The sequence below is a fragment of the Oenanthe melanoleuca genome, chromosome 2 (genome assembly GCF_029582105.1).
Source record: "Oenanthe melanoleuca isolate GR-GAL-2019-014 chromosome 2, OMel1.0, whole genome shotgun sequence".
Lineage (NCBI taxonomy): Eukaryota > Metazoa > Chordata > Aves > Passeriformes > Muscicapidae > Oenanthe > Oenanthe melanoleuca.
Window position 1 is genome coordinate 83,855,676 of NC_079335.1, and position 24,839 is coordinate 83,880,514.

Genomic DNA, 24,839 nt, shown 5'->3' on the forward strand with positions numbered 1-24,839 from the left:
ATTGTCCTTCAGTCATGACCTCTGGGACAGACAGAGCCATAATAGCATTGCCGGAGCCTCACTGTGCTATTCCACCACTGCAGCCCCCAGCCCAGCCCGCACTGTGACCCTCCCTCCTTCCCACCGCAGAATCGCTTTTCCTGCTCTCACCAGACATGGAGGAAGTGGGCCTCGGACCCAGTCTATATTATATAATATATATATATCTATATATATCTATATATTAAAAAAATTCTCGGAAAAATTTCTGGAGACTGAAATCTCACTGTCCAGAATTCAAAGGAAGAGAAACGTTCTTGAGTAATATTCTTGCAAATAGAATAAGAAAAAATGGTTGAGGTATATGTGATTTCTATTTTTTTGTGTTTTGTTTTTTGTTTTGTTTTGTTTTTTTTTTTTTAATTTTTAAATAGGGATGTTTGAACCAGTTCAGAAACAAAGCTAATGCCAGATATAGATAAATCAATCACAACCAATGATTCATTTGAAACTCTACCCAGGTGCATTCTACTTAATTAAAACCAGTTCACGCATCCCTTAAATTGTTATTACTATTATAATTATAATAATAATAATTATTATTATTATTTTGGGTATTTTTTGGTTTTTGTAATTTTTTTGTTTGTTTATTTTGGGGTTGTTGTTTTGTTGTTTTGTTTGGGGTTTTTTTTTTTGCAACTCTCCACACTAAACTGCGCAATACTGTGGGGGAGAAGCCATTACTAAACTATATGCTGCAGAACAATGTAGCAAGTAATTAATTCCCAGCAGCCTGCCGGGACATCTGCTAGCAATAATCACTATTGATTTAAAGCTTTATTTAGCCTTTATCTATATCCTAGTAGAGTATAAGGTCTTGCCACATTTTATTGACATTTTTATTAGTTGAGTTTGACTGAGAACTGTTGCTGTTGTTGGGGTTTTTTTTTTGTTTCCCTTCCTCCCCCAATATTAAACTGTGAAATTTATAATGTGTTTAAACTATGGGTGAATCTTAGGCTTTAGTTTGCATGTTCAGCTAATTTGTCTCTATACGATTTTCGTTTGAATCTTTTTATTTTTTTCCTCTCTCAGGGCTTTTACAAAAAACAAAAAAACAAAAACAAAACAAAAAGAAAACAAAAAAAAAATCTAAAATTCTTTTGCCTGAGTTGCAATGGACTTAACATGGAGATAATTCAATCACTACATTAAGCACTTGACTGTGAAAGCGCAAAAAAAATAAAGAAAAAAAAAAGAGAGAACCTTGTTTGAGGCTGTTGTGAAATAACTTTAGGGGGCTATGTGACAGTCTGATTCCATTTTCAGAATGATTCATCTTCTCTTTCCTCTCTGTGTGTCTCCTTTCTCTCTCTTCTCTCTCCACGAAGGAAGTTTAATCCTAGTGATTTCATCCCATGCAGGAAACAGTAATAAATGTGTAGAATTCATATTTTTCTAAAGGGAACTTAAACTGCTGCTACGAATTGTGTACAAGACTGGTTTATGCCACATGAACAGAGAATCACACATTGTTTTGGTACTTTTATTCCTCTTTTTTTTTCAGTTGTACAGTACTTCCAAATTCAAAATAAAAAGTAAAACTTGTTCTGTATCAAACCATCTAAGCAATAAAATGTTATATTTAAAAATTACAGGTTATGAAATGGGCTTGGCTCTTCTTGTGGGTTTGTGGTGCCTTGTTCTCAGACTCAGCTCTGCTGGAGGACAATGTGCAAGCCGGAGTTTATCTGTGCCAGTGGATCACTGTTTCTTTTGCTTTGGTTGTTCTGAGTTTGAGCTGGAGATGATTGCAGCAGTCTGAAAACTTGTGCTCATTTTCAGCACCATTTTCTGGTAGCCAGGCCCCTTTGAAACACTGCTTGTCTCCTGGTGCAGTTCTTCAACACAGCGAGACAGCAGAAAAGTGCTGATTTTCCTGCATAGGCAGGGTCAGGATTCTCTTTTTTAATTAATGGTAGACCCATGGTCACATAGATGAGCATCCTCCCATCATGTAGTGTGCCAGTCACTTTTTAAATAAATTAAATAGGTTTCTGCTACCATTGTTTTCTTCTTGCATAAATGTTCATGGCCGCAAACTCTTCAGGATGTATTCAAAAGCCACATGCATGTGTCAAAAAAGAGAAATTCTTTGTTTTAGCTTGTTAGAGCTGCCTTAGCTGCATTTTATATGCCTTCCTATAAATAAAACCCATTTCACAGGACAGTGAGCCAAAGAATCATCTGAGTTGTGTATCCAGCTCTGGAGGCCAGGGGATTGCAGTGAAGCTGAAGCATCCACATCTTCCTAAGTCCTGCTGCGGTGGTGCTTTCTGGCAGAGAAGTGAACCAGGTTCAGAATGAGAGACAGACTTTGGTGAATTGCTGCTTCTTTCCTCCCTCAAGCCTCCTGCACCTTCCCAATGGAGATAAAAATTCCTCACAGCACTTAGTCTGCTGAGGACCTTGGTCCCTCACCCCCAGACAGGGACAGGTTAAAACAGAAGCAGTCAGCCAGCTCAGCCCCAAGCCGAGGGTATCTGATGAAGTGGGGCTCTGAAGGATCTCTGGGTGAGCTCATGGGGTGAAAACATCATTTCTGTGGGAGAAAACTTGCAGACAAGAATTTTTCCTCTCCCACCCACTGACCTGAATCGCCTCTCCTCTCGTGAGACTGATGGGAAGCTCGCGTCCAAGTGGCCCAGGGACCTGTCAGGAGGTGTAAAATCAAATGGGATGAGTTTATGTGGCTAGGAAATGATGGTGACTAAAAACTTACGAAACGTGACTTAGAAAGCACTTGGTTCTTGGCCATGGAAGGGTATAATTGCTGTGCCCAGCCCTTTCCTCCTACCTCAATTTGACAGTGACTATTGCCCAGTTTCCCTGCTCTTCCTGCTTGGACAAGGTAACACCCTGCAGGCCAGCTGAACTTCACTCCTTGCTGGCATTTCCCTTTCCATCTTCCTGCCTCCACTCCTTCCCATACTAACACCCATGGCAGCAATAGCCAGAGCTGGCCTGAAACCAAGTTAGCAGAGGGCTGGGGAGTGTTTCTCTGGTTTCTCTGTGTGCCTCCTCCACTGTTACCTTGCCTCATTCCCTAAAGCTTTTTTCCCACCATGCAAGGGTGAAGCTGAGCTTGATTCCTGATATGGACAGGGAGAGTGGCACAGCCCCTCTGAGGCATTGCTATGGATCTCATTGCTGTGGTGTGGAGGCCACATGCTCGCCCAGAGCATTAAAGGTTGGGGGAGACCCAAGTCCTCTGCCACCACAGGGATGCCTTGGCAGGGAAGGGCACCAGGAAAGTGGGGCTTTTTTTTCTGAAGTGTGGAGTGTGATGCTGTGGGAATGGGCAGGAGATAGCATGATTGGCTGCCCTGAAGCAGAATGTGGAGCCTGATTGGAGTGTCTTTTGCATTTTTGCTACTACTGAAATGCAAAAAGTAAAGAGAAAGGAATAAAGTTACTTGCTTTTCATTATGCAGCTGTCTAAAAGTAGCCAGCATTTGTGAGATGGGAGGGCTGTACACCTACACAGAGATCTTTAGAAAGTAAGTGCAATGAGAAATGATTTGCTGTTGACACTTAACTGTGTTTTGGCTTGTTCTGTAGGAAAAAGCCTTTCTCAAACAAAATTAGTCACAATTCAACTAGCAAAGGCAGCAAGGGGCAAAAGTTTCCTTGAAACCTTTCCTTCTTCACCAGTTTCCAGTTTGGGGAATCATACATGCCATTTTCTTTCAGCATTTCTGTAGCTACGATGGGATTGGTTGGAAATGCCACTTTTGGAAACCCTGAAGTTTAGGACTACCTGCAAAAGGGAGACTCAAGACCCCAGCACAGAATAACCAGCACTTTCTGAATGTCAAAGAGGCACCATTTTTCATCAACCACTCTGACAATGCAAAAAAAGAAAAGGATGGAGAAATGCATTGGATTGTTCAACTGGAACATCTCTTAACTGCTGGACTGCAGAAAAAAGGGGCCATGCCAGCACTTCCCAAAATCTGAGTACTGGAGTAGCCAGCATCAGGGAGAGAAGTGAGTGAAACCTGTACAAGGCATCAGCATCTTTGGGTGTTGTGGGTCAGCTGAGTCCTCCAGCTGAGGAGGAGCTGCATTAAGGTAATTTCCCCTTTTCATCTCCTTTGGCAGTAATTATTGTGCAGAGGATAGGCTGCACCACACTGCAACAGCCAAAGGAGCAGTGAGGGAGATGCTGGGATTTGGGCTTCAATCTGTTTGGAAATAAAGGAATTGATTTAGATTTTGAAAACCTCTTCCATGTCAGCGAGGAGCTGGATGTTCCATGAAAAATGGTCTGAGGTTGGGAAGGGGGAAGAGTGTGTATGAGGAAAGGTCTAACCTCCCAGTGGGATGGCATGATGTGCATGCATATCTGCATCCTAGGTTGGGTGGTGTCTGAGCTGGGGACATGAAGGGTCACCTGGCTGTGTGTCCTTTGCAGGCTGGAAGCACCACAGCACTGCAGTGATCCCTGGAGTCCTGGGTGTGCTCTGGAATTCCTGGGTTTGACCACCAGCCCCACACTGGAGCTGCCCTCCTTGTTCCATGTCCTCACGTGCACACTCAGGGAACAGGGGAAACATCCAGGAGCATACTGTTGTCCCTGTCTGGAAACTGGTGACTGCTGGCAGCTGCAGATTTGCTGGCGGATCAGAGGATTTCCCTAGTCTTGGGCAATTAGTGCCATGCTGCATCACAGGATTAGAAAAACTGGAAACTACCCTAAAATGACAGGAGGTACAGCACAGCTGGGGTTCCTGAGCCCTGCTGAGGATTTGTATGGTCACAGTCTGTTCCTCTGGTTGTGAAGTAAGAACATTAAAAGGAACAGTGGTATGTTCATGGAGCCCCTGCCAGAGCCTAGAGTTTCTCCTGCACTCAGCAAATTCAGACCCCTTGGCCTTTCTCAACACAGCCCCCATGTGTCCTTCCTTATCCCCTCATCTGAGGATTGCAGTGCAGTTTCAGGAAATGCATTTTTAGGTGATTTTAAACTCTTCTCACCAGTCCTGAAAGGATGATTTATGCCAAGTAAGCCCAAGGTGTTTCTCCCACAGCATGGGTTTGCCCTATGGCAAGTGAGGGACTCACTTGTCCAGTGGTGTGCAGGTATTTCTTGGGATCTCTTAGAGGACTGGGGGAAGGGAAAGGGAAAAGGCATGGGGAGAATGGCACAGGGAGGAGCGCTCTGGGGCAGAACTGTTTGGTGTTTTTAGGATTTGTCACCAGCTGCACCACTACAAAAGGTGCAGAAGCTCAAGAGGACCATCCCTGTGGCTGCCAGGCCTCATCAGTGGCTTCACTGGGCAGGGAGACCTATTTAAAGCAAGGGGAGGGGTGAAGGTTGGGAGGGAAGTTGTTTGTGAGCAACAAGTTCTGTATTGTAAAAATATGTTTATGAGGCTGTTTTTCCAGAAGTTTTTGTTTGTTTGTTTTTTAATAATGAGTCAATTAGTACCTGGAAGAAAAAGGGTGGAGAGGCAGAGGGCAGCTGGCCTGCTCAGAGGCAGTGAAGACACAGACAGCTGGTGGGTCACTGCACAGAATGGAGGCCCAAAAGATACAGGAGCATCAGCCTTGCTGTTGTTGTACGCAAGTGTCACCTCAGGTAAGTGACATGCAGCCTGCACACATGTGCCAGTGTTAAAGGGCTGCCTGACAGATGACAAGCCTGACTGAACTCTCTGGGGAGATGTAAACCTCCAGAGTATTGTCAGGTAAGGGGCTGTGATGCCTTCATTTCAAGATGTGTCTGAAATCACCCCACAGAAGTGCAACTAAATGGAGTTGAGAAGCATTGCTGAGGCTTTTCAAAAATTCTAGTACTGCCTCCTTTCATTTCTCAAGACCCCTCTCAGAATTAAAAAAAATCTTCACAAAAAGGAAGCAGGAGTTTTTTCATATATTAATATAAACAGTAATAAGTGAGAAGACTTCTCTGGCTGACCCAACCTCACTGCGTAATGCAGTAGAAAACGTTGTAGCAATCCTCCAACTAGTAGGAACCAAAAATAGCTTTCTCCTTTGCTGTGCTTGTTTATTTCTCCTGTGCCAGATCTGTCTCTTGTTTGGCAGGGAAAACTGCCAGGAGTGTATGAGGAAACTCTGGAAGATGGGTGTTTGGAATAGGCTGTTGTGAAAGCACTTGAACTTCTCTAGAGCCTTTCAGCAGAGGGTTGTGAAGCAGTTTACGAACATCAGCTAATGGGAGGCTGTAAGAGAAACCTGCTGGAGAAAAGGCTTTTCATGATGAAAGGCCTGATGTGTTCTCACAAACTCCAAGGCAGAGGTGAATGCGGCGCCGCTGACTTTCCGTCGGTCATTTTTAGCCTGTAACCACACATGGAGCACGGCCCTGCTGCTCATAGAAATGAGCCAAGGCTGGGACAGAATGTCAGCCAGAGGGGTTGGTGCCTGCACACAGGGCCTGACCCGAGCACTGGGGTATGAGGAACAGCAGAAATAAAAGCTCCTGTGAACGTGTGCACACAGGACCACGGGCCCTGCCCTCAGACCCGGAGGTGTATGTGGGGAACAAAAGCAATTGCTGTGTCAGCATTTCCTCCCATCTCCTTTATCTGATTCTGCAGAGAATGACAGCCCGGGGTTTGCTGTTTCCAATGAGCAGCATCTGAGTTCCAAGGGATCTGCACCCAAAACAATTATCTGTACTTTATTTGGGGTGATGGCAGTGCTAGCTGTGAGATGCTGACTTGCTTTGACCAATATTCCTCCCAAGTTTTTGCAACTCAAGCTTTACTGCATGAGCTGTGCTTGGGAAGGGGAAAGTGATGGGCAAAACCTGGCTGAGACTGGAACCTTTGTCAGGTTAAACCTGCTGTTTAGTTTGACCAAAGCACAGCCCTACTCGATGCATGGGGCTGCTGGGGAAGAGGCAACACATGTCCTGCCACGTCCTACTGCATGCACTGCTGCTGAATGGGATCTAGCACTCCAAATTTGCAGACTTTGCCAGAAAAGTCCCTTTTTGGTGGCAGGACATTTAACACCAGTTAATCTGCTGCCTTCAAGATGCCTGCATGACTGAAACTTTACAGGCTTCAAGCATCAGGTCTATGACACTCCACAGCTAAAGAAAAATCAAAGTATCAACCTGCCTGCATACACACAGCAGTCACTGAAGTCTGCACCACAACACAGTGAGTCTGAGCTTTGATCTTGTGTCTACATTACTCTCTGCTAGTATGTTGGAGTTGAGACCACAGAGGCTGCCTACCAGAGGGAGGGATCTGGAGAAGTGAGCAACCTGGGCACTCCATGGTAATACATTTTGGAACAGGATGCAGAGTCACATGCTGCCTTTAATGCATTTGGTTATTACTTTTCGTGAATGCACCTCTTTGACAGTTTTTAACTTTTTCTTCAGCAGCTGCAAAACACCTGCTTAAAAATTAAGGTACCTAATTTGAACAATAGTTAATTAAAAGTGATAGCAGCTTCTCCACCAGTTCCTTCAGGCAGTGTTTCACTGAACTGCAGCTGAGGGATGTTTTGCAGTTTGCCAGCAGGTCCTTGGTGGCCTATACTTATTCCCACTGCAGTGCATCACTGACATCTGGCTCCATTCAATTCTACAAATTCAGCAGAATGGGAATGAGAGGGTGATGGTCCCTGGGGATTGCCAGTGAAAGGAAAGGAGTAACCACAAGGAGTGCTGCAGCTCACTAAGGGAACAGTAAACAATGGTCCATGAGATGCTTTGCACAGGAGCAGTTCAGCCTCAGGAGGCCTCTGCATGAGCACAAAGCAAAACTACTGAGTGATTGCTCTGGCTGCATGACTGTGACTGATGCTGTACTTCACTCTTGGTGTACCTTTAGCAGGGGTGGTGGTAATGGAATGCTGCAGAACTGCAATCTGCCAGGCTACTATGATGCCGGAAAGGAGATGGTCCCTGAGTAGTCTATTTTCTAAAATACAAACTAAATTTCTCTTAATTTTTTTTCTTTCGTGTGCTGCCTAACAGCAAGACATGCTTCCTGGTTTCCAACTTGCTTTATAGCAGCAACAATTTAGGATTAGTTGGGAAAAATGTCACTTCCAGCTGTGAGAAGTAATTCCACACTCTATGAATGAACCACTATTACAAACAACCAAGCATTAACCAAGCCATAAATACTAGCTGTAAGAAAAATCTGGCACACTTCCAAATTAAGTGTTTTAGGGCATTTGAACTTGCTTCTAAATATAACCTGTTATTTTGGTGGCAATGTTTGCCAGAGCATGTTCAACAGTCACCAGATGCTATTTAAATTCTAGCTTTTCCTTTCCAGTGGAAACCTGTAACAGGGTATTTTAACTGCCCTCCTTGCTGTGTAGACTTCTGAAGAAAACATTCATTCTTTCACTTTGAAAACTTCTGTGTGGAAAACTTGCCAGCTGACACTGGGATCAAGTCCACTCTCAGGGCAAGGTCCTGGCCCCTGCTTGCTTCTGCAGGGCTGTGAATCCAGGCTCTGCCAAGGGAGTTCCTTCAGTGCTCTGAACAGTCTGGGCTCTTCAATTCTGCTTGCATGGAAAAGCTGAATGGGAACCTATCAGTGTCTGGATGTGGTGAAGGTGCAAATGGGGTTAACAGATCCAATTTAATTTAACTTCTAAGGAAAACTGGCTGTGGGGCCAAACACCAGGTGGCAGAGTCAGCATGTCACTATAAGCTCTGCAATACCTTTAGCTGATCCTGTAGGTGGTCACAGCCCTGAACTTTTTTGGAATCATTACCAGACACTAGCATTTACAGCTTCACACTTGTCAATTATTTTCTGAACAGCACAGAAAAGTGCAGTGCTCAGACTTACTTCAGTGGCCAAGATACAGCATAGAATGATTTAGAAAGGCCAGACACAGTTGCTCTGACCCCTCCCTTTAGATGCTGCTCTTTGAGTAGGGGTAAAGCTGTCCTTGTGCTTATCTGTTATGAGAAGCAGCTGTCACAGACTTGGGAGATCCCTCAGCTGGCAGAACTGGGAATTGCTGGCTGTAGTAATTTCCATCTGGTTAACCTAGTACTATATTTTATCTCCAGAGTTAATGCTCTAAAATCACACATGCTCCACCACTGCAGCCCCATTTCTATGGAAAATACACAGTGTACCTCTATCCAGGCCCTGCAGGGCAGGACTGAACTTCCTTTACTAGAACAGACTGTGGAATCCCCTTGAATATCTGCTTAGACACTCTGAGACCAAGTGCATCATCTCCAAGTGTTCTCTTTGCTGTGTGAAAGAGACAGCTCAAGTGACAGATTCATTATATGAATTTAAGTGGCACAGGGAAAACTGAGTGGTGATTTCCACACAGATGGAACAGATTGGGAGTGATGAGGAAAAGCAGGTTAAATTTCAGCTTTGTCTCACCAGCTAAGGGACTGTAGTGTTCTAATGCTGGAATTTTACTGCATCTTGGTTAATATAAATTTATAGCCAAGACTATTTACATGAGGGGACAGAGAAAGCAGCCAGCCAGGCTTTTAAGACCTCATCTTGGTCTTGGTATCTGTTGTTTCCAAGCCAGCTATTACAATCTATCTTGAACTTTTCAGTGAAAGATGAGACAGTCTTCAAATTCTAGAGTAATTTTTATGTGTTCTGGGACCTAAAAATACATCAACACATCTGCTTTTAATTTTTCCCTCTTTTACCCACAGATGTAGTTTACAAATACAGGGGTCCCAGCATCCTTTATTTTTAAGCCTTTTTTGTCTTGTTTTTGGTTGGCTCTTCCCCCCGCAACAAGTCTTACCTTCAGTTTGGATGCAGAGTACCTGCTGGAACTGCTGTTTTCAGAGTTACTGCATGGAATGTGAGTGTTTGTTTGGTCACACAACAGCATGCATGTAAAAATTGTAGAGGATTTGGCCTTGTGCTTCAGCAACCTTTAAACATCTTAACAGATCCTTTTTTACCACTGCCTATGGTTTAACAAGAGGTTGTCCTTTCTAGAAATGTATAGCTCACTTTTAACCCATCAGGACTCAGGAATTTACTGAACATTTTCCCAGGGCCCGCCCTTAAAAGAATCCAAATCTAAATTATTAGTCCATTGTCCAAAGCATCACAGAGTACTTGCTCAGTGTTATTTCCATTCCAATTACACATGCAGAAAGGCATATTTTTAAGAATGGCATGTTTTCACACTTTGCATATTTGCTACTACTGATTGCTTATCAAGGAAAAGGTCTTTTTTTGGTGCCATACTCATGCTTTATTAAAAAAAAAAAAAAGCTACACAATGCTAAGACAAAAAAAAAAAAAAAATCAAGTATATTTTACAAAAAACCTGCAGCTGTTTTCAAGAGATCTGATCTCACAAATGCAAGTCAGCAGGTAAGAAATTAAAAGATAATTTAACACTTCAGTTGCAGTACATCACCTGAACTTAATCATCCAAAACAATCAGTCATTCTTAAATTGACTGTTGATTGTAGCTACATAAACAATCATCTGTATCAACTGATTAGAAAAAAAAATCCCTGGGAAAATTTAGAGATAAATGGAAAAATGTCAGCAGAATGTTACTTAGCCCACCTATAAACTTTTGCAGAAACTAAGAGACCTTTCTGGCTCTGCTCTCCTCTGTATGTTAACTGCAACTCCTCTGCATATTTTAGAAATGTCAAAGTGTAAAGCTGCTAAATTCTGGTCAGTGAGGGGATTAAATTAGTAAGTACAGTATGGATCTGTGTGTACAGCTGCCAACCATTTCCACTAGTGCTGGGTCTTACTATCTCCATGGAAGTGTATTGTGCAAGTTTTAAATAACTTCAAAACACTCTTGAAACAGCCCTTTTGTCACTCCTATGAGGTAGGTACTGCCCTTCCTTTGGAGAAGAAAAGAGAACAGACTCTCTACTGCTCAGTACATCAAGCACACTGAAAGCCAAGACAACCAGCCTAAGCCTACTTCAGTATTTGACTTCCCTGGATTCAGAGGTCTCACCTGCAACATTCTGTTTAGCACCATGCATTCTAGGGATAACTAGTAAATTATGCTTTTGATTACACCTTTTCCAAGCTAAGGAAGACGTTCAGCATAAATGTTTTAGAAAGAGCAGAAGCACTGCCGCCTCTAGTCTGTTCCATCCAGCCAACAACTTATTGATTTTATACATGAAGAATGAACTTCAATCCTTTAGTCTGACAGCAGCCACTTCCTTCTCTGATTGAAGGATACTGGGGAAAAAATTAACTGCTGCCAGCAGAAAGCAGGCAGCATACAGAGGGCTACAGGTATCACAGAGTTCAAGGGTAGCCTAAATTAATGCTTTGCTGCCTCCGTAGTTGCGAGCTCTAAAGCTGTTTTTCCTACCACAAGTGTAGAATTGTTAGGTCTTCACAATTTTTTTTAGTAAGTTAAGGAGCTGTAAGAAAGGAATTCACAGAAGTCCTTCACTCAAAGCCCATAGTTCATTTGTTCTCTAAAACCATTTTAACATCTTTTACTAATTAAGAAACCCTAGCCCACACCTTCTTTCACAGTTGTCACTCTTCTCAGATTCCCCCCAGGAGCAGTTGTGTGGTAGTTTAGCAAGCTGGCTGAGAACTGGAAAGAATGCTGGATTATACGGATGCTTGTGCTGCCAAATGGAAATGGGTGGCATAGACAGGCAGAACTGCTGCTGTCTCATCTTTAAGTAGCAAATCTACACACTGCTCAGCTGATGATAATAATAATGATACCCAGCAATATAGCTGTGACACTAAGCTACCCCTGTTTAAAAATTGAGTAGAAAATTCAAGTACCAAAATAAAAGTTTCGAACCAATAGGATAAAGCAACAACTATACACCCCCAATTTAAGAAAACTGAGTGTAATAGACTGGCTTATTCACTAGAAATAATACTAGAGATGCCAAAGTTCAGTTACCACTGCATGCTGGAATGTTACTGCTAAATTTCAACTACATAAACTGAATGTAAAACAAGTAATTTTAAAATGTTATGACATTCAGATAAGCAGCAGTGGTCTACTGGCCCCTGCTCTTACGAATTGCTTCTGGCTAAGAAAGTCACTATGAACCATCTACAGTGAATGCCAAGCTGTATTATCAAAAGACAGCCTTGGTACAGCTGGACTTTTCTACTGCTGGCTCCAGTGCAAGCTGCCTTCTCTCTTCTTTCATGCTTAGAACTTAAGTATTTGTAAGACAGCCACTGAGTGCAGAGAAGAGAGTTCAGCCTTCAGACACTTACTTATTAATACAAATAAAACAAGGATCCTAAAATCAATATCCTGTTCTGATCCTTTGTCTTTTCTCCTGGCATAGCACTGTACCACCACCACCCCCTCAAAGATACAGTCCAAGATAACCTATTACAAGAAGGTGAAAAAAACCTCTCTCAATGCCAGTTAGAGACAAAATCCAAGAGAGGGAACTTCCTTCCAAGTTCAGTGCAGCAGGTGCTGCAATCACTATGGAGCTTTAGCATAGGAAACATTTAATCCATAAACACTCTATTGAATCAATGCAAGTTGGAATACAAGCCTGCAAATCTGCCACAGAACCAGTCAGATTATATCACTAAAGGCAAATAAAGCTATTTCACACAATTTGAGTGGAGATACCCCTTATAAGGGCAGCATTCAACTGTTTCCTAAACGATCTGAATGACAATTAAGCAAACTTAACTGAGAAAAACATTCTACCTGGACTAGCTGTATTTTCAGAAGTTGAACAAAGCATCTCTTCCATACCAGTATGAGTCAAGAACATCTTCACAGATCACTTTTGCAAAGTGTGTAACAAAATAGTGCCAGTACTGGTAGTTTCAGAGTCTAGATGCTTCAAAGACACTGTGGCAAGATTTGGAAGGATCACACAGCATTCATTGGCTCAGATTCAGTCGCTGCAGACAAAGTGTGGAACTAAAAGGGCATTTTCACTGGTGGAGATCAAAAATGGGAGGAAAAGAAGACAGAGGCCTCAGATCTATGCCTCCTCCTGAACTCAAGCTTTCAGACAAAGAAAGAGACAGTTGAGATGCAAACAGTTCAAGCCTTGTCCAAGCAAACTGATGTTCTGCATATTGGCTCTTTTCCCTGTCAGTTAATTTCTGAACACAGTGGATGTGGATCAATACCTCAGTACCTGGTAATCATGAAAGCCACAGAAGGAAATCTTGTTTTGATTTTGCATACAGCTTTTCTGCTTGACTACTGAAACAACATGCAGCTAGTGAAGAATATGCATCTGTGTTATTAGTTAAGAAAGACAAAGTGAAAAAAAACTCAGACCAACGTACTGACCAGTGTGAAGAGGTCTCAGATTTAAAAACTGTAAAGCGTGATTTAAACAGTTTGCCAATAAAGAGAATTATTTGAAGCCAACTGTTTTTCAAATTCAGTTTCAAGTGTGTACAGCAAATCCTTGTAAAGCTTTAAAAAAATAAATTGGCATTTTGATACATATGACATTCCGGTTTTTAGGAGAGAGAACCAAGAACTCACTGAAAAGTTGTTCTGGCTTATTCAACAGCTTCTTGAGTAAACATTGCAGAACTACCACTATAATCTGAATACCTAAGATGCTGGCACGATTCAATAACTAACCATTTAACAAACTGGGTATAAAAAAGAAATTTATGTAGTAATACCAATTCAGCACACAAATTCCATGCTTCACAAGTTCTGCTGCTGTGCAAGAGTCTTCCTAACATCTATGCAGCTAAATTCAGATTTTTAGCTCACTGCATGCCCAGATCAAAACAGCAGCAAAACAATCTACCACTACAAGCAGCTATACCCAATTGTGCCTTTAGAATGAAAACTATGCAGAAGTTGAGATGATGAGTGCCTGGCCACTGAGACAGGACCACACACACAAACTTCAGTGTGCGCACCTTGTAAAGAGTAACATTACTTACTGAAAAAGAACAATGAATTCAGGTTCTGATACAGATATGATACAATCAAGACAGATTAAAGTCACCAGACATTCAGATTAGGGAGAGGAGAAAAATCCTTCAATGACAATGTACAGATGACAAGCCAGCATTACAAAGAGCTCTAAAGGCACATTTCAGGTAACATGTTTCTGTTAAGACCAACCGCTTACACACGCAGGCACAAATCTTAATGGCTACCTCCCCAACCCCCAACAATTAAAAAAAAAAAAAAATTAAAAGAGAAGTGCATTTTCAGTAATATTAACACCATTCAGTTAATCTGTTCAGTCCAAATGTTTAGCAGAATTTTCCTTTTGGTGATATGGGTTCTCTGCACTACTCCAATCCAAAAAAACCAAACAGGCAGAATTAGTAAAGGTTCAACTGTTGCACTAATTAACATTACTCATCAGAGCCCACTGGTCTCTTCTGTGCCCTCTTGTAGGGCAACCTCCTTGGTGAAGCTTTATCTAGATTAAAAAAAGAAAAAAAAAAAAGAGATAAATACATGCTCATGTAACAATTACAACTGATGCAACTTTCTTCTCCCAAACACAACACAAGCTGCCCTTCTAGTGCAATGCATCACCACAAAGAAGCCAGTTCAAACAACTTAAGGCTTTTTAACTACCAACACCCTAAATAGAATGTAACAAAAAATACTTTTCCATTCTGTAACATGCAACAACAGGATAAGGTCTGTTCTATTTGTCAGTTACAAAAATGCAAAAAAAAACTCCAAACCCAAAAAAACCCTATGTGAAACTGCAGGCTCTGCTGCTTAGAAAATTTTAATGTTCAGTAATTACACTTTTAGAAAGTTAAATGAATTATTTTGATGACACTGCCTTGAGTTTACATGCCTGAAAAATATAAGACTGATTCTTCTTTATACAGCTATGTCTTGCATGTAGTACTTCCACATTCATACAAATAACAGGAGAAGAAAACTGTCTTGGTTGTGGAAAATTGCACTTTTCCCAGAAGCATCCACATTTGACTGGATCTTTAAGGCCCCTTCCAAACCAAACTATTCTGGGGTTCTATGATTATTGCAGAGAAGCTTCCACACTGTGCATGAAGTGCTGAAGTGATTGCTAAGTGCATCTGGTGACTGATTTTCTTAAACAGAACAATCTCCAATAACCTCCCTGCTTAGAGTATGTGCAAACACAAGGAGCAGCCATCATACCCTTACAGGCCAGTCAATACAGTATGAAGTGTCAACAATGAAAAAGTCAAGAATATCTGAGATCTTGAAGATCATGTATTTTAAAGAATTCTAGTGTAGAGTTCTAAAAGAAACTAACCTGGAGCTGAGAAAACCACAATTAAGAACAATTAATCATTAGTTTTTCCTAAACTTCAAGTATTAGGATATGAATAAGAATACCTATTTGGCTTAAGAGAAGGTGGCAGGGCCCAAGCATTACCAGAATCTGAACCCTTTTAAAGTCAGCTTGCTCTTTACCAAAAAGTAGCATTTAGACCTTCTGTTTTTCTCTTTAGATTGAGGCTTTTCAAATTCCCATGTCTGGATTTTATACTATTCTTGTGTCTCACAGAAGAAAGTGTACAAGAAAGCTTTTATCTTCATAAGTAAAGCACTAGTTTTTATACCTATGCTGTGTAAGTACTCTTAAAAGGGGTAAAGGAATTAAATGCAAAGTCATCAATTCCTGGCACAACTTTCATATCACAGCTAAGGCCTCTAGGCCTTCTGAACCAAATAAAGCTCAGAATATGCTTATTTGATCAAAACATCAGTCTTTGCCAAGCAAGGATAGCTCCTGCAAAGGGTTTTCAAACTCTTTGCATCTCCTGTAGGATGCACTTCATTGAGGTTTCTCACCTCATCAGTGACTGCTACTGATGACAGCAATTTATCAGCCTGAGACACCAAGGTAAGTGGGGAAGGCAAGATAAACTGCCTCTTAGAAAAAGAATTTTGGGAACTGTGAGAGAAGACAATGATACTTCAGCAATATTCTACTGAAACAATGTTTCTAAAATATAACCAAAAATATATCCACAAAATACATGAAAACATAAATTTAGAAGTATATAAAATTTATGTCATTGCATGCATCTGTTCTGCATCTTTCAATGCTCATGCTACATCACCAGTCACAGCATGCAGGAAGCTGTACTTCTTTCTACCCATGCCTAATTATTACATGGACAACACATTAAGCACTTTTCACTCTGCAGCTCACAAGTCTGTCTCACCTCTTCTACTCTGCACTGAAGCCATGGGAAAGCAAAAGAGAAGAAAGAGTAAGAGAAGTTAGAAATATCCACAGTCTAAAGAAATCACATACTGGACTTAGTGTTGGCATTTCAGTATCAAGTAGAACTTTCAGATTTGTGAAGCACATCAATACCAAGTATTAATGTGGCTTTGGTTAAAACACACTTCTAATATTTAAGACTTTGGTCTATAGGTAAACTTCTAAACAACTTACAGAAACTGAGCTGACAGCTACTTTCTCCTATTTAAACCATCTTTGCAATCCAGGTTTGGGCAGAGATCTTACACTGTTGAAAAATATTCTACAGAACAAATTGTAAAAGTCACCAATAGTCATTATTTTATCAACTAATGAAGCTTGTTTTACAAGGAATAGACTGCTAAAGTAATAATGTAATCCTTAAATACAGTGCTTGAGACAATTGGTTATTCCCAAGAAGATATATGCTGTTCTAAGAAATTGCTATCAGCTACTTTGGTACAATTAACTGGTCAAATTAAGTTTGTTATGGTCTAGTTTGTGAAAGGCAGACTACTTACTTATTTGATTTAAAGTTTCTTGGGGAATCCAGCTCATATCAACATCGTTCTGATTTGATGTTCCCATCTCTACTTTCTGTACCGGTCTTTTCCTCTGAAAATTCAAAAGAGAAGGAAGATTTTTCTTTTAAGTAAGACTTGGATAGCACAAGAGTCAGAAATTTTAAAAAATGCCACCTTTAATGAACTACAATTATTTCACTAAGGTATGAACTTAAGGCTAGTGAGTGTACAGAGCTGTCTTTTCCATTAGCAATTTATTCCCCATAGCTTTGTGTTACCACTTCTAACACCACACACATAAAGGCACCCAGATTTCATGTCCATCTGGGGAAATTCATTATACCTTTTGCTGATGATTAGTCAAACTTTGTGATGACCACTTTCATTTTACTTTCTCAGATTAGCACAACATTCTCACACGTGACCTGACCTTGCAAAATAATCAACATTGTGGCAAAGCTTTGCTAAGAACTAAATAAAGGACTGACAGCTGTTTTCCCCTGAAATCTGACCTTATTAAACTAATAGGCAGAAATAAAAAGCATGGGGAAAATCTACCAAGTAAGTACTCAATCAGTAGACACAGACATTCAGTGATTAGAGGGTATTCCAATTCAAGCAGTTTAGTGTGGAGCCAAAGGGCAGGAGCTCTGCAATCAGCACGCTCTAGTTTCCTCAGTAACCTCTAAGGTTCTAAAAGAAATCTTTTACCTTTACCATCACATGCCAGAAGCAACCACTGAATTACTTTCTTTTTATATCAGAAAGGTTTTGCATTAACAAGTACACAGACAAGCATGTTACCCACCTTCCTAGACTCTAGTAACTGATGTAGGCCAACAATGACCAGCAGACCAAGTCCAGCGAGGAACATGTACATGAAGATCCTTTAAATAAAAAACAGTTTAAGATACAATGCATTAACTAAACAAGGCAAGTTTTGATGATAGTTGAAAAGGCAGAGAAATTAAGCCTAAATTATTGAGTTAATCTTTCCCAAGAACTTCTGTAGGGGGAAAGTGGGGAAAGTACCCAAGGAATCTGAAACTCAGGTTCTAACAACTATCATGTAATTATTCTGACTTGATTTTAGAAACTGTAATCATAAGTTTAATTCTGAACAACAGAACATTAGAAAAATGCTGTATAAGTTAGAAAAATGCTATCATAAATAAATATCGAAATTTAGTAACCTCCAAGTATTCTCTGCACTATCATGAAGTTTCAAGATATTGGGTCACAGGCAATATTTACATCTGTAACAGCTTTAATCACTTACAAAACCCTTTAAAGTCTCTTATATACTTTTAGCATACCATTGAAAAGCAAGTACTGCTAGGACACTTAATTTGCAACAGAGCTTTGAAAGACTTTGCTTATCTTGCTCTGTGTTCCACAGTTAGAATTCTACCTACAAAGTCAATTTTCTTAATCTGTGTATTCTGGCTTGTTTTGAAGAACTTTCTCTGAAATGTCTGTTGATACTTCAGATCACAGAAGAGGTAAACCTAAGTTATAGCTAAAATTGATTTGGATTAAGTAATTTATAGGTAAAGAGCTTATTCCAAGCTGAACATCTGAACTCTCATTTATGATAAAGGAAATTACAGAGTTAAACTAAAGAAGATACTTAATTTAAATACCTGTTATAGGGCAATTATCTGTCCACAGGGCATTCACACAAACTGATTCTAGTATTTTAATTGTTTTGAGAACTCCATTCTCAGAGTATCACACATTTTCACAAGACCAACTGTTCTTTCATCTATACCATTGTATTTGAGAAATACAAGTAAATGCAACAGCTATTTCTTCTGGATGACATTTTTCAAAAAGTAGCTTGATCAACAGGCAATTTCTACCAATGGCAGGACAATTCATACATTCAGCATTGTCTACAAGTATTTCTGAAGATTAACTTTTTTAACACATAGCTTCACTCAAAATTCCATTCCAGTGCTGCAATATTTAAAAACATTTTAGAACAGTGTACACTTGAAAGATATTCAGTGTGTCAGATCTACATAAGTCTCTGAATAAAACCACTCCTGAAAGATACAGGGGTTAGACAAACTCAGACATTCTTTGCTGCTCTGTTCAGTACTCCAAACGCATCTTTTAGTTTATGCAATCTTAGACTACACTGCAGTGTTCCAGAAGAAAGCTATTCCAGTCCTGACAGCAGGACCCACAGCCTGATACTATGGAGTCTCTGCAGCTTTCAACTCCTAGGAAAAACCACAGTAGCATAAGAGAAGTTGAGCAGCTTTGAATTGCTATGCAGCTGTATAACATCGGGTCCTCTTCCAGGTTTAAGCCCTCTGAGCTAAAGCACATCTGTACACTTCTCACTGACACAATATCAGTCCTGAAGATCCCCCACTAATAACAGAGATCTTAATTTTGGGAAAAGCTCAGATTTTCAGTCTATCAAATACTGCTACATCAGAAACAAAACACAGCAGACCTAACACTCAATGAAACAATACAAGAACTATTTTCACTGGCACCAACCATAACCTGTTCTACCAGTGCCCCAATTAAACCTGGATCTCCAGCCTCCTTACGTTTCTCCATCCAGACCATCTTCTTTTTCAATAATTGTAACAGTTTGATTGAAGACAGCATCTTGAAAAACGTTGCCCTAGAACAAAGTTTGCACATAACATTTTAAATTAATTTCTTCCACACATAAACAAATGTTTACCTTTCCCTATGTTCTTGGAGAAATTCTGGAAAACAGCAACTCCTGCACAAGACTCTTAAGGTTGTAAGTTGCATTAGTTTCACTCAATATATAAAAGCACAAATGTTTTGCTGCCCACTACACTTCTAAGGCACTCCAGCTTCCACTGCCAAGTGCATGTAGGCAGACACTTGCTGTGCCTGTGTACCTACTGATCTGCTTAAATGCTACAGAGGCATTTGCTTTCTGGAGAGGTACTTGACAAAGTAGTTCCTTCCTGACACCTGCAGATGAACTAGAAAGATTCAAATGAATTAGAGCACCAGGCTTACATTTGCATCTCTGTAGTTGAGATTGATAACCAGACCAAAGGGACGCCCACCCATCGGCTCAGCAGGGATGAAGGAGTACTCAAATGTGGCTTGTCTCTGGGGTGGAACTACCGTGTTCAGAGAGAGAGCTGTGAAGTTCTGGATGTAAAACTGGTAGTCTTGAGGGTACCGGAAAGAAGCATCGAGAGACTCGACAATGAAATCCTCTGTACCCTTGTTGGTGAAGCCCACCAGAAACTTTACAATGTTGTTCGCTGGGAAGTCTGAAACACAAAAAAAAAATTCAACCATTAGAAACCTCAAGCACCACACACAGCCAGTTCTAAACAAAGAGCATCTAAAACAGACTCTGGTTTTAGAGCTTCATTGTTTTAGGCAAACACTGATGCAGTCTGAGCAACAGTAAAGACAACTGTAGATTAGCAGAGTCTTACCTTCCCCTTTCACAAATAAGATGGTTGTATCAGCACTAGGTGAGGCTTTAGGTTCTCCTGACAAGTCTTCTTCCTCTTTTTCTTCTGTCTAAGACAAGAGACTTTTTTGAAAAATCCTATAATGAACAGTGAAGCAAAAACCATGCTTGGTTCATGAGAATCCCATGTGTCAAAGCATGCAACAGTGGCAAGTATTTGTACCAAATTCTGCTCTTGCAGCATTAGCACATAGTCTGCTCTCCCTCTAGATTTGATGAGCATCCCTTTCACCACTTATCTTTCTACTTGTTGTATCTGACACAGTGACTAATCTGAACTACATTTAGCTGTATTGAAGGGTTTGGAATCAAAAAGCATCAGAAAGGCTTCTGTTTGGGAGTGGAAGGGAAAGAATAGAATCTAAATGTTAAGTGTTCACATCTAAGCTATTTCTAGTTAGAAAACAAGTATATTCAAAATAAAGACAGCCATAAAACAAATTAGTTATTTTCACTACAGGGAGTGTTTATGGCAGTTTTCTATTCAGTTTTAATTATTAAAGTGTTATGTATGCCTGGAAATGGTTAGGCTATTGGAACAACACAAGTCTGTGGACTCACTCGTTCAAGTTCACCTTGTGATGATTCACTTTTTAATGTGACAAATGCAAGCATTAAGGGCTTATTTTCCACTTGGGGATCATAGGATCATCACTGTTCCCACCAAACAAAAATAAGGCTATTGAACAGACTCAGCTAATTGCTGGCAAGTCAGCTGGATCATTTGATTTTGGTGTTTAAACAACCTCCTGAAGCAGTGGAAATCCTACTGGATCAGTCATACACATACCATGAACTAGGGAACCAGAACTGAGCATGGAGCATCTCAATTCCAAGTGAAAAACCCTATCTTTTACTTCAGTGACAAATAAAAGAAACTGCCTAAAAAGCACCATGTTTTGCACCTGAGTAATAGACTATTTATTAAAAGGAAATTACATCCAAAAGGTTATTTAATAATACTTTGTCAGTACTGACAGTGTATCTTCTACAACTTAGCAAAGCTGGCCAACCATAAGCTCACTGCCTTAACAACAGCAGTAAAATCTCACAGAATCATAGATTACCAAATCTGCATTTTTATCACATGTGTTTTCTCCTACTAATGTCCCAAACTTCCTTAATGTAAATCAGAGATTTGATAAAATTTTGCACCACTCTAAGCACATTAAGTGTCTAGCAAGCCTAACACTCAACTGCTATAAGCAGATCACAAAACTATGTAAAACATTCCACTTTTCTGTTTGTGATTTTTTGGGAAATTTTTTGAATATGTGTTAAAAATTAAGTTAGCTGTGTTTTTTTAACAAGGGTTTCAGAATTCATTCTGAGCTTAACTAAGAACCAAGACACTGTTGTCCCTTGGAAATCAATATTAAAGAAGCCAGAATGAAGTAGTTCTATCCCCCAACGCTCTTTTCAGTTTACTGACGTGCAGCTCAGATAGAAAAGGACTACAGAGGGCTCCTATGAGAATGTGATTCTCTCACTTAGTGGGTTTTTTTTTCTTTTGTGGCCTGCAGTTTTATAGCCAGAAATCTGATTGCCCTCATGTGGTTTTTCAACTGGTAATTCAGAAAGAAAAGATAAATCCTTCTGACACTTCAAACTGAACACAAGCTTAATCAGATACATGGAAATAGCTACCTGAAAAAAACAATGTAAGTAAACTAAATTATTTAAGTTATCCAGCTTCAAGCACTTCTGGTCTAATTCATACTTTTGAAGTGACATTCATGTACAATTACCAAGTCTGTTGGCTCATCTTCTTCAACTTCAGCTTCATCATCTTCATCTTCAACTATAGTATCTTCCACAGCTTCCTCATCTTCTGTAGCATCTTGAGCTGCAACTAATAAACCTGAGCCTACCAAAACAAAATGCAAATACAAGAAAGTCTTTTAAATGTCTAGTTAAACAGAAAATTGATGTTTAATACAATTCTCAAACTTATGTTTGAAGAACTTCTTAAAAACCTGTCCAATACAGTGTTTTGAAGCCTCAGTTGCAAAAACCTCCCATTCATATGATGCCTGTGCTGATCTTTCAGCCTTATTCCTTTGTTAAAAACTTTCTCACTTACTCATTTCTCTGCCACTGAGTTCAAAACAAAAAATTTACACCTGGATGACAAAAAGTTCAGCATTCACACAGCAATGCCTAAATTTGCAGAAGGCAACCAATTCACCTTCAAAGCTATTGTTCAATCTTTGAACACTTTAATATATGTAAATAATTTAATTTTGCAATCACAAGAGTGAAAATAAGGCATTGCCAGAAAATTAATTTAGTAAGTACTGTTTCTTCTAAGACTAGGAAAGCTAACAAGTTATTAGCACCATGATAATGGAACACTTTGAAAGGTACCTAAAAAGTTACATTTTTTTTTGTACTTACTTCCATTCAGGTTTTGAAACCTAAAGAATGCCTTTTTTGCTATGATCTCCTCAATATCATGTATATCATATATCCAACAGAACCACAACATCAGTCAGAAAAGAAACGTGACCTAGAGCAAGGCTCTAAGACAATCTGATAGTCCATTGCCTCTTTGCCTTCATGGAGCCAAGCCTCAAACATTCAAATACTGGGCAAATATGATTAATAAAAATATTGGCCACGGGACAAGGTTCTGTCTGTTTGCAGTTCAGAGCACATGCAAGCAAGGCTGAGATCTAAAACACGTGCACAAAACTACAGGTTTGGGTTTTTTTTTAATAAATGCAACATTTCCTGAATATGAAAGAGTAGAAATGACTGGATGACTGATTTACATAGATCTGAAATAAGAGCTAGCTGCTGTAAGTACAAAACTTAAATATTTAAAACTTTTTATGAGAAATAGGAATCCTTGAGCAGGACAAGTGTAGGATTTAAGAATTGCCACTCAGTGCTAGAAAGAGCAAACACAACCTCTCCTCTCAAGAGTCTTTAGTGAGCACACTCAAAGACTTTTGCTCGACCATGTGCAATACTTAACCTAAGCCTTAACTACCGTGATTTTATTAGACGTTTTAAACTTGTGCGTAAAAAAATTAACTTATACAAAAATCCTTACAAATAAAGGTGGGGGGGTGTGTTATATTAAAAATGAAGAGCGTACAGATGGGCTGCAGGCACCCTTTGCCATCTGCTGCCCAGCACACCCCCAGACCCTCACGGCCTCTCCGAGGGATGTCAGAGGGGCTGATGATGTGGCAATAGCGAGAGCTCTGGGAAGGGACTGGCTCACTGCGGGAGCTGGGCGAGGAGCCTTCCCCACCTCTCCAAACTTAGCAGAAGGGAGCAATTTCCAGATCGTGAATCAGATAACGCCGCAGCGTAAACAGAGATTAGCGCTGCTCGGTGTCGCCAAGGACACTCGGGGGGTGGCGGCAGACGAGGTGGGAAGGCACGATGGCAGCCAGCGCATCTGTTAGGGAATGAGGGAACCAGCACGGGAGAGCGGCGAGAAGGACAAACCCGCTGCCACCCCCTCCGGCGGGGCTCTCCGGCTCTCCCGGGCCGCTGTCACGGCCGGGCCCCAGCCCGGTGCCCGACACCGCGGTGGCCGCGCCGGGAGAGGCCGGAGCGCGGCCCTGCCCCGCCAGCCGCCCTCAGCCGGGGCCGGGGCCCCGCAGCTCCGCGCCCCGCAGCTCCGTGCCGGGCGCCGGCGGCCACGTGCGCGGGCGGCCGGGGCGATGAATGAGCGGCGCCGCCGCCTCTCGGCACAGCTTCCGCAGGCCCGGCGGGAGCGGCTCTCTCTCCTCGCTGCGCCACGGAGATCCCCCACACACACACCCACCCGCCCGCTGCCCGCTCCCCGGCAGCGACGGCCGCCCGCCCGCCCTCACCTGGGCCGCCGCGGGCGCCCCCGAGCAGCAGCGCGGCGGGGAAGACGAGCAGGGCGAGCAGCAGCAGCTGCGACAGGCGGCTCATGGCGATGATAGCGGTGATAGTGGCGACAGCCGCGGCAACGCGAGCCCTCCCGCGCACCCTGTCCCGGCGCTGGCTGCCGCGGCGGGATGTCTAAATGGCGGCGGGCGCTGGGGCTAGAGCGGCAGCTGGAGCCGCCTCCCCTCGCTGCTCCATCCGGGGCCGCGCCCGCCCCGCTCCGCCCCCGTGGACGTGGCTCGGCCGGGCAGGAGGTGCGGCGGCCACGTCAGCGTCCGGCGGGCGGCGCTTCCTGCGCTCCCGGCCCCGCTCCCGGGCAGAGCCCGTGTACCGGGTCCCGCTCCCGGGAACTGCCCGCTGTGCCGGGTCCCGCTCCCGGGCAGTGCCGGCTGTGCCGGGTCCCGCTCCCGGGCAGTGCCGGCGGCCTTTGGGCTGCGCTCCACGTCCGTCGGGCGGCCCTTGGGCCTGCGCAGCGCCAGGGGTTGGACTTGGACGGTTCTCGTGGCGTTGCAAAATGTGGGATTCGAAGGTGTAATCTGTTAAACAGCAGCTAACGAGCAAGCGCTGTGTGATGTCCAGGTGATAGAAAGACGGATTGCTGCTCGGTAGAAGCGCCTTGTTGAGGTTTAGGGCTTTACATGCTACAGTGATCTCAGACTAGGCAGAGGCTGGGAAGAAGGATGTAGCAGTAATAGTGGACTCAATGCGGAATTTACATTAGGGTACTAGTACATCTGGCAGAATTCCTAAGATAAGCATGAAA

General features: G+C 41.9%; 1 protein-coding gene across 1 annotated transcript; it reads right to left on the minus strand.

The window, feature by feature from the left end:
- Positions 1–13,277: 13,277 nt before the first annotated feature.
- On the minus strand, positions 13,278–24,312 carry SSR1 (signal sequence receptor subunit 1). Its single transcript, XM_056484736.1, has 8 exons — positions 24,037–24,312; positions 21,952–22,070; positions 20,166–20,253; positions 19,732–19,994; positions 19,281–19,357; positions 17,522–17,600; positions 16,711–16,804; positions 13,278–14,389 (listed from the first exon to the last, which is right to left on the minus strand). The coding sequence occupies exons 1-8, from the start codon at positions 24,119–24,121 to the stop codon at positions 14,322–14,324; spliced, it is 873 nt and encodes a 290-aa protein (XP_056340711.1). The 5' UTR covers positions 24,122–24,312; the 3' UTR covers positions 13,278–14,321.
- Positions 24,313–24,839: the final 527 nt, after the last annotated feature.

Bases quoted from the DNA above. Each gene is read 5' to 3' on its own strand.
- SSR1 (XM_056484736.1), bottom strand. From the start codon at position 24,121: ATGAGCCGCCTGTCGCAGCTGCTGCTGCTCGCCCTGCTCGTCTTCCCC. The intron at 22,071-24,036 runs GTGAGGGCGGGC...TTGTTTTGGTAG, and splicing joins GGGCGCCCGCGGCGGCCCAG to GCTCAGGTTTATTAGTTGCA. The intron at 19,995-20,165 runs GTAAGACTCTGC...TTTGTGTTTCAG, and splicing joins CTTATTTGTGAAAGGGGAAG to ACTTCCCAGCGAACAACATT.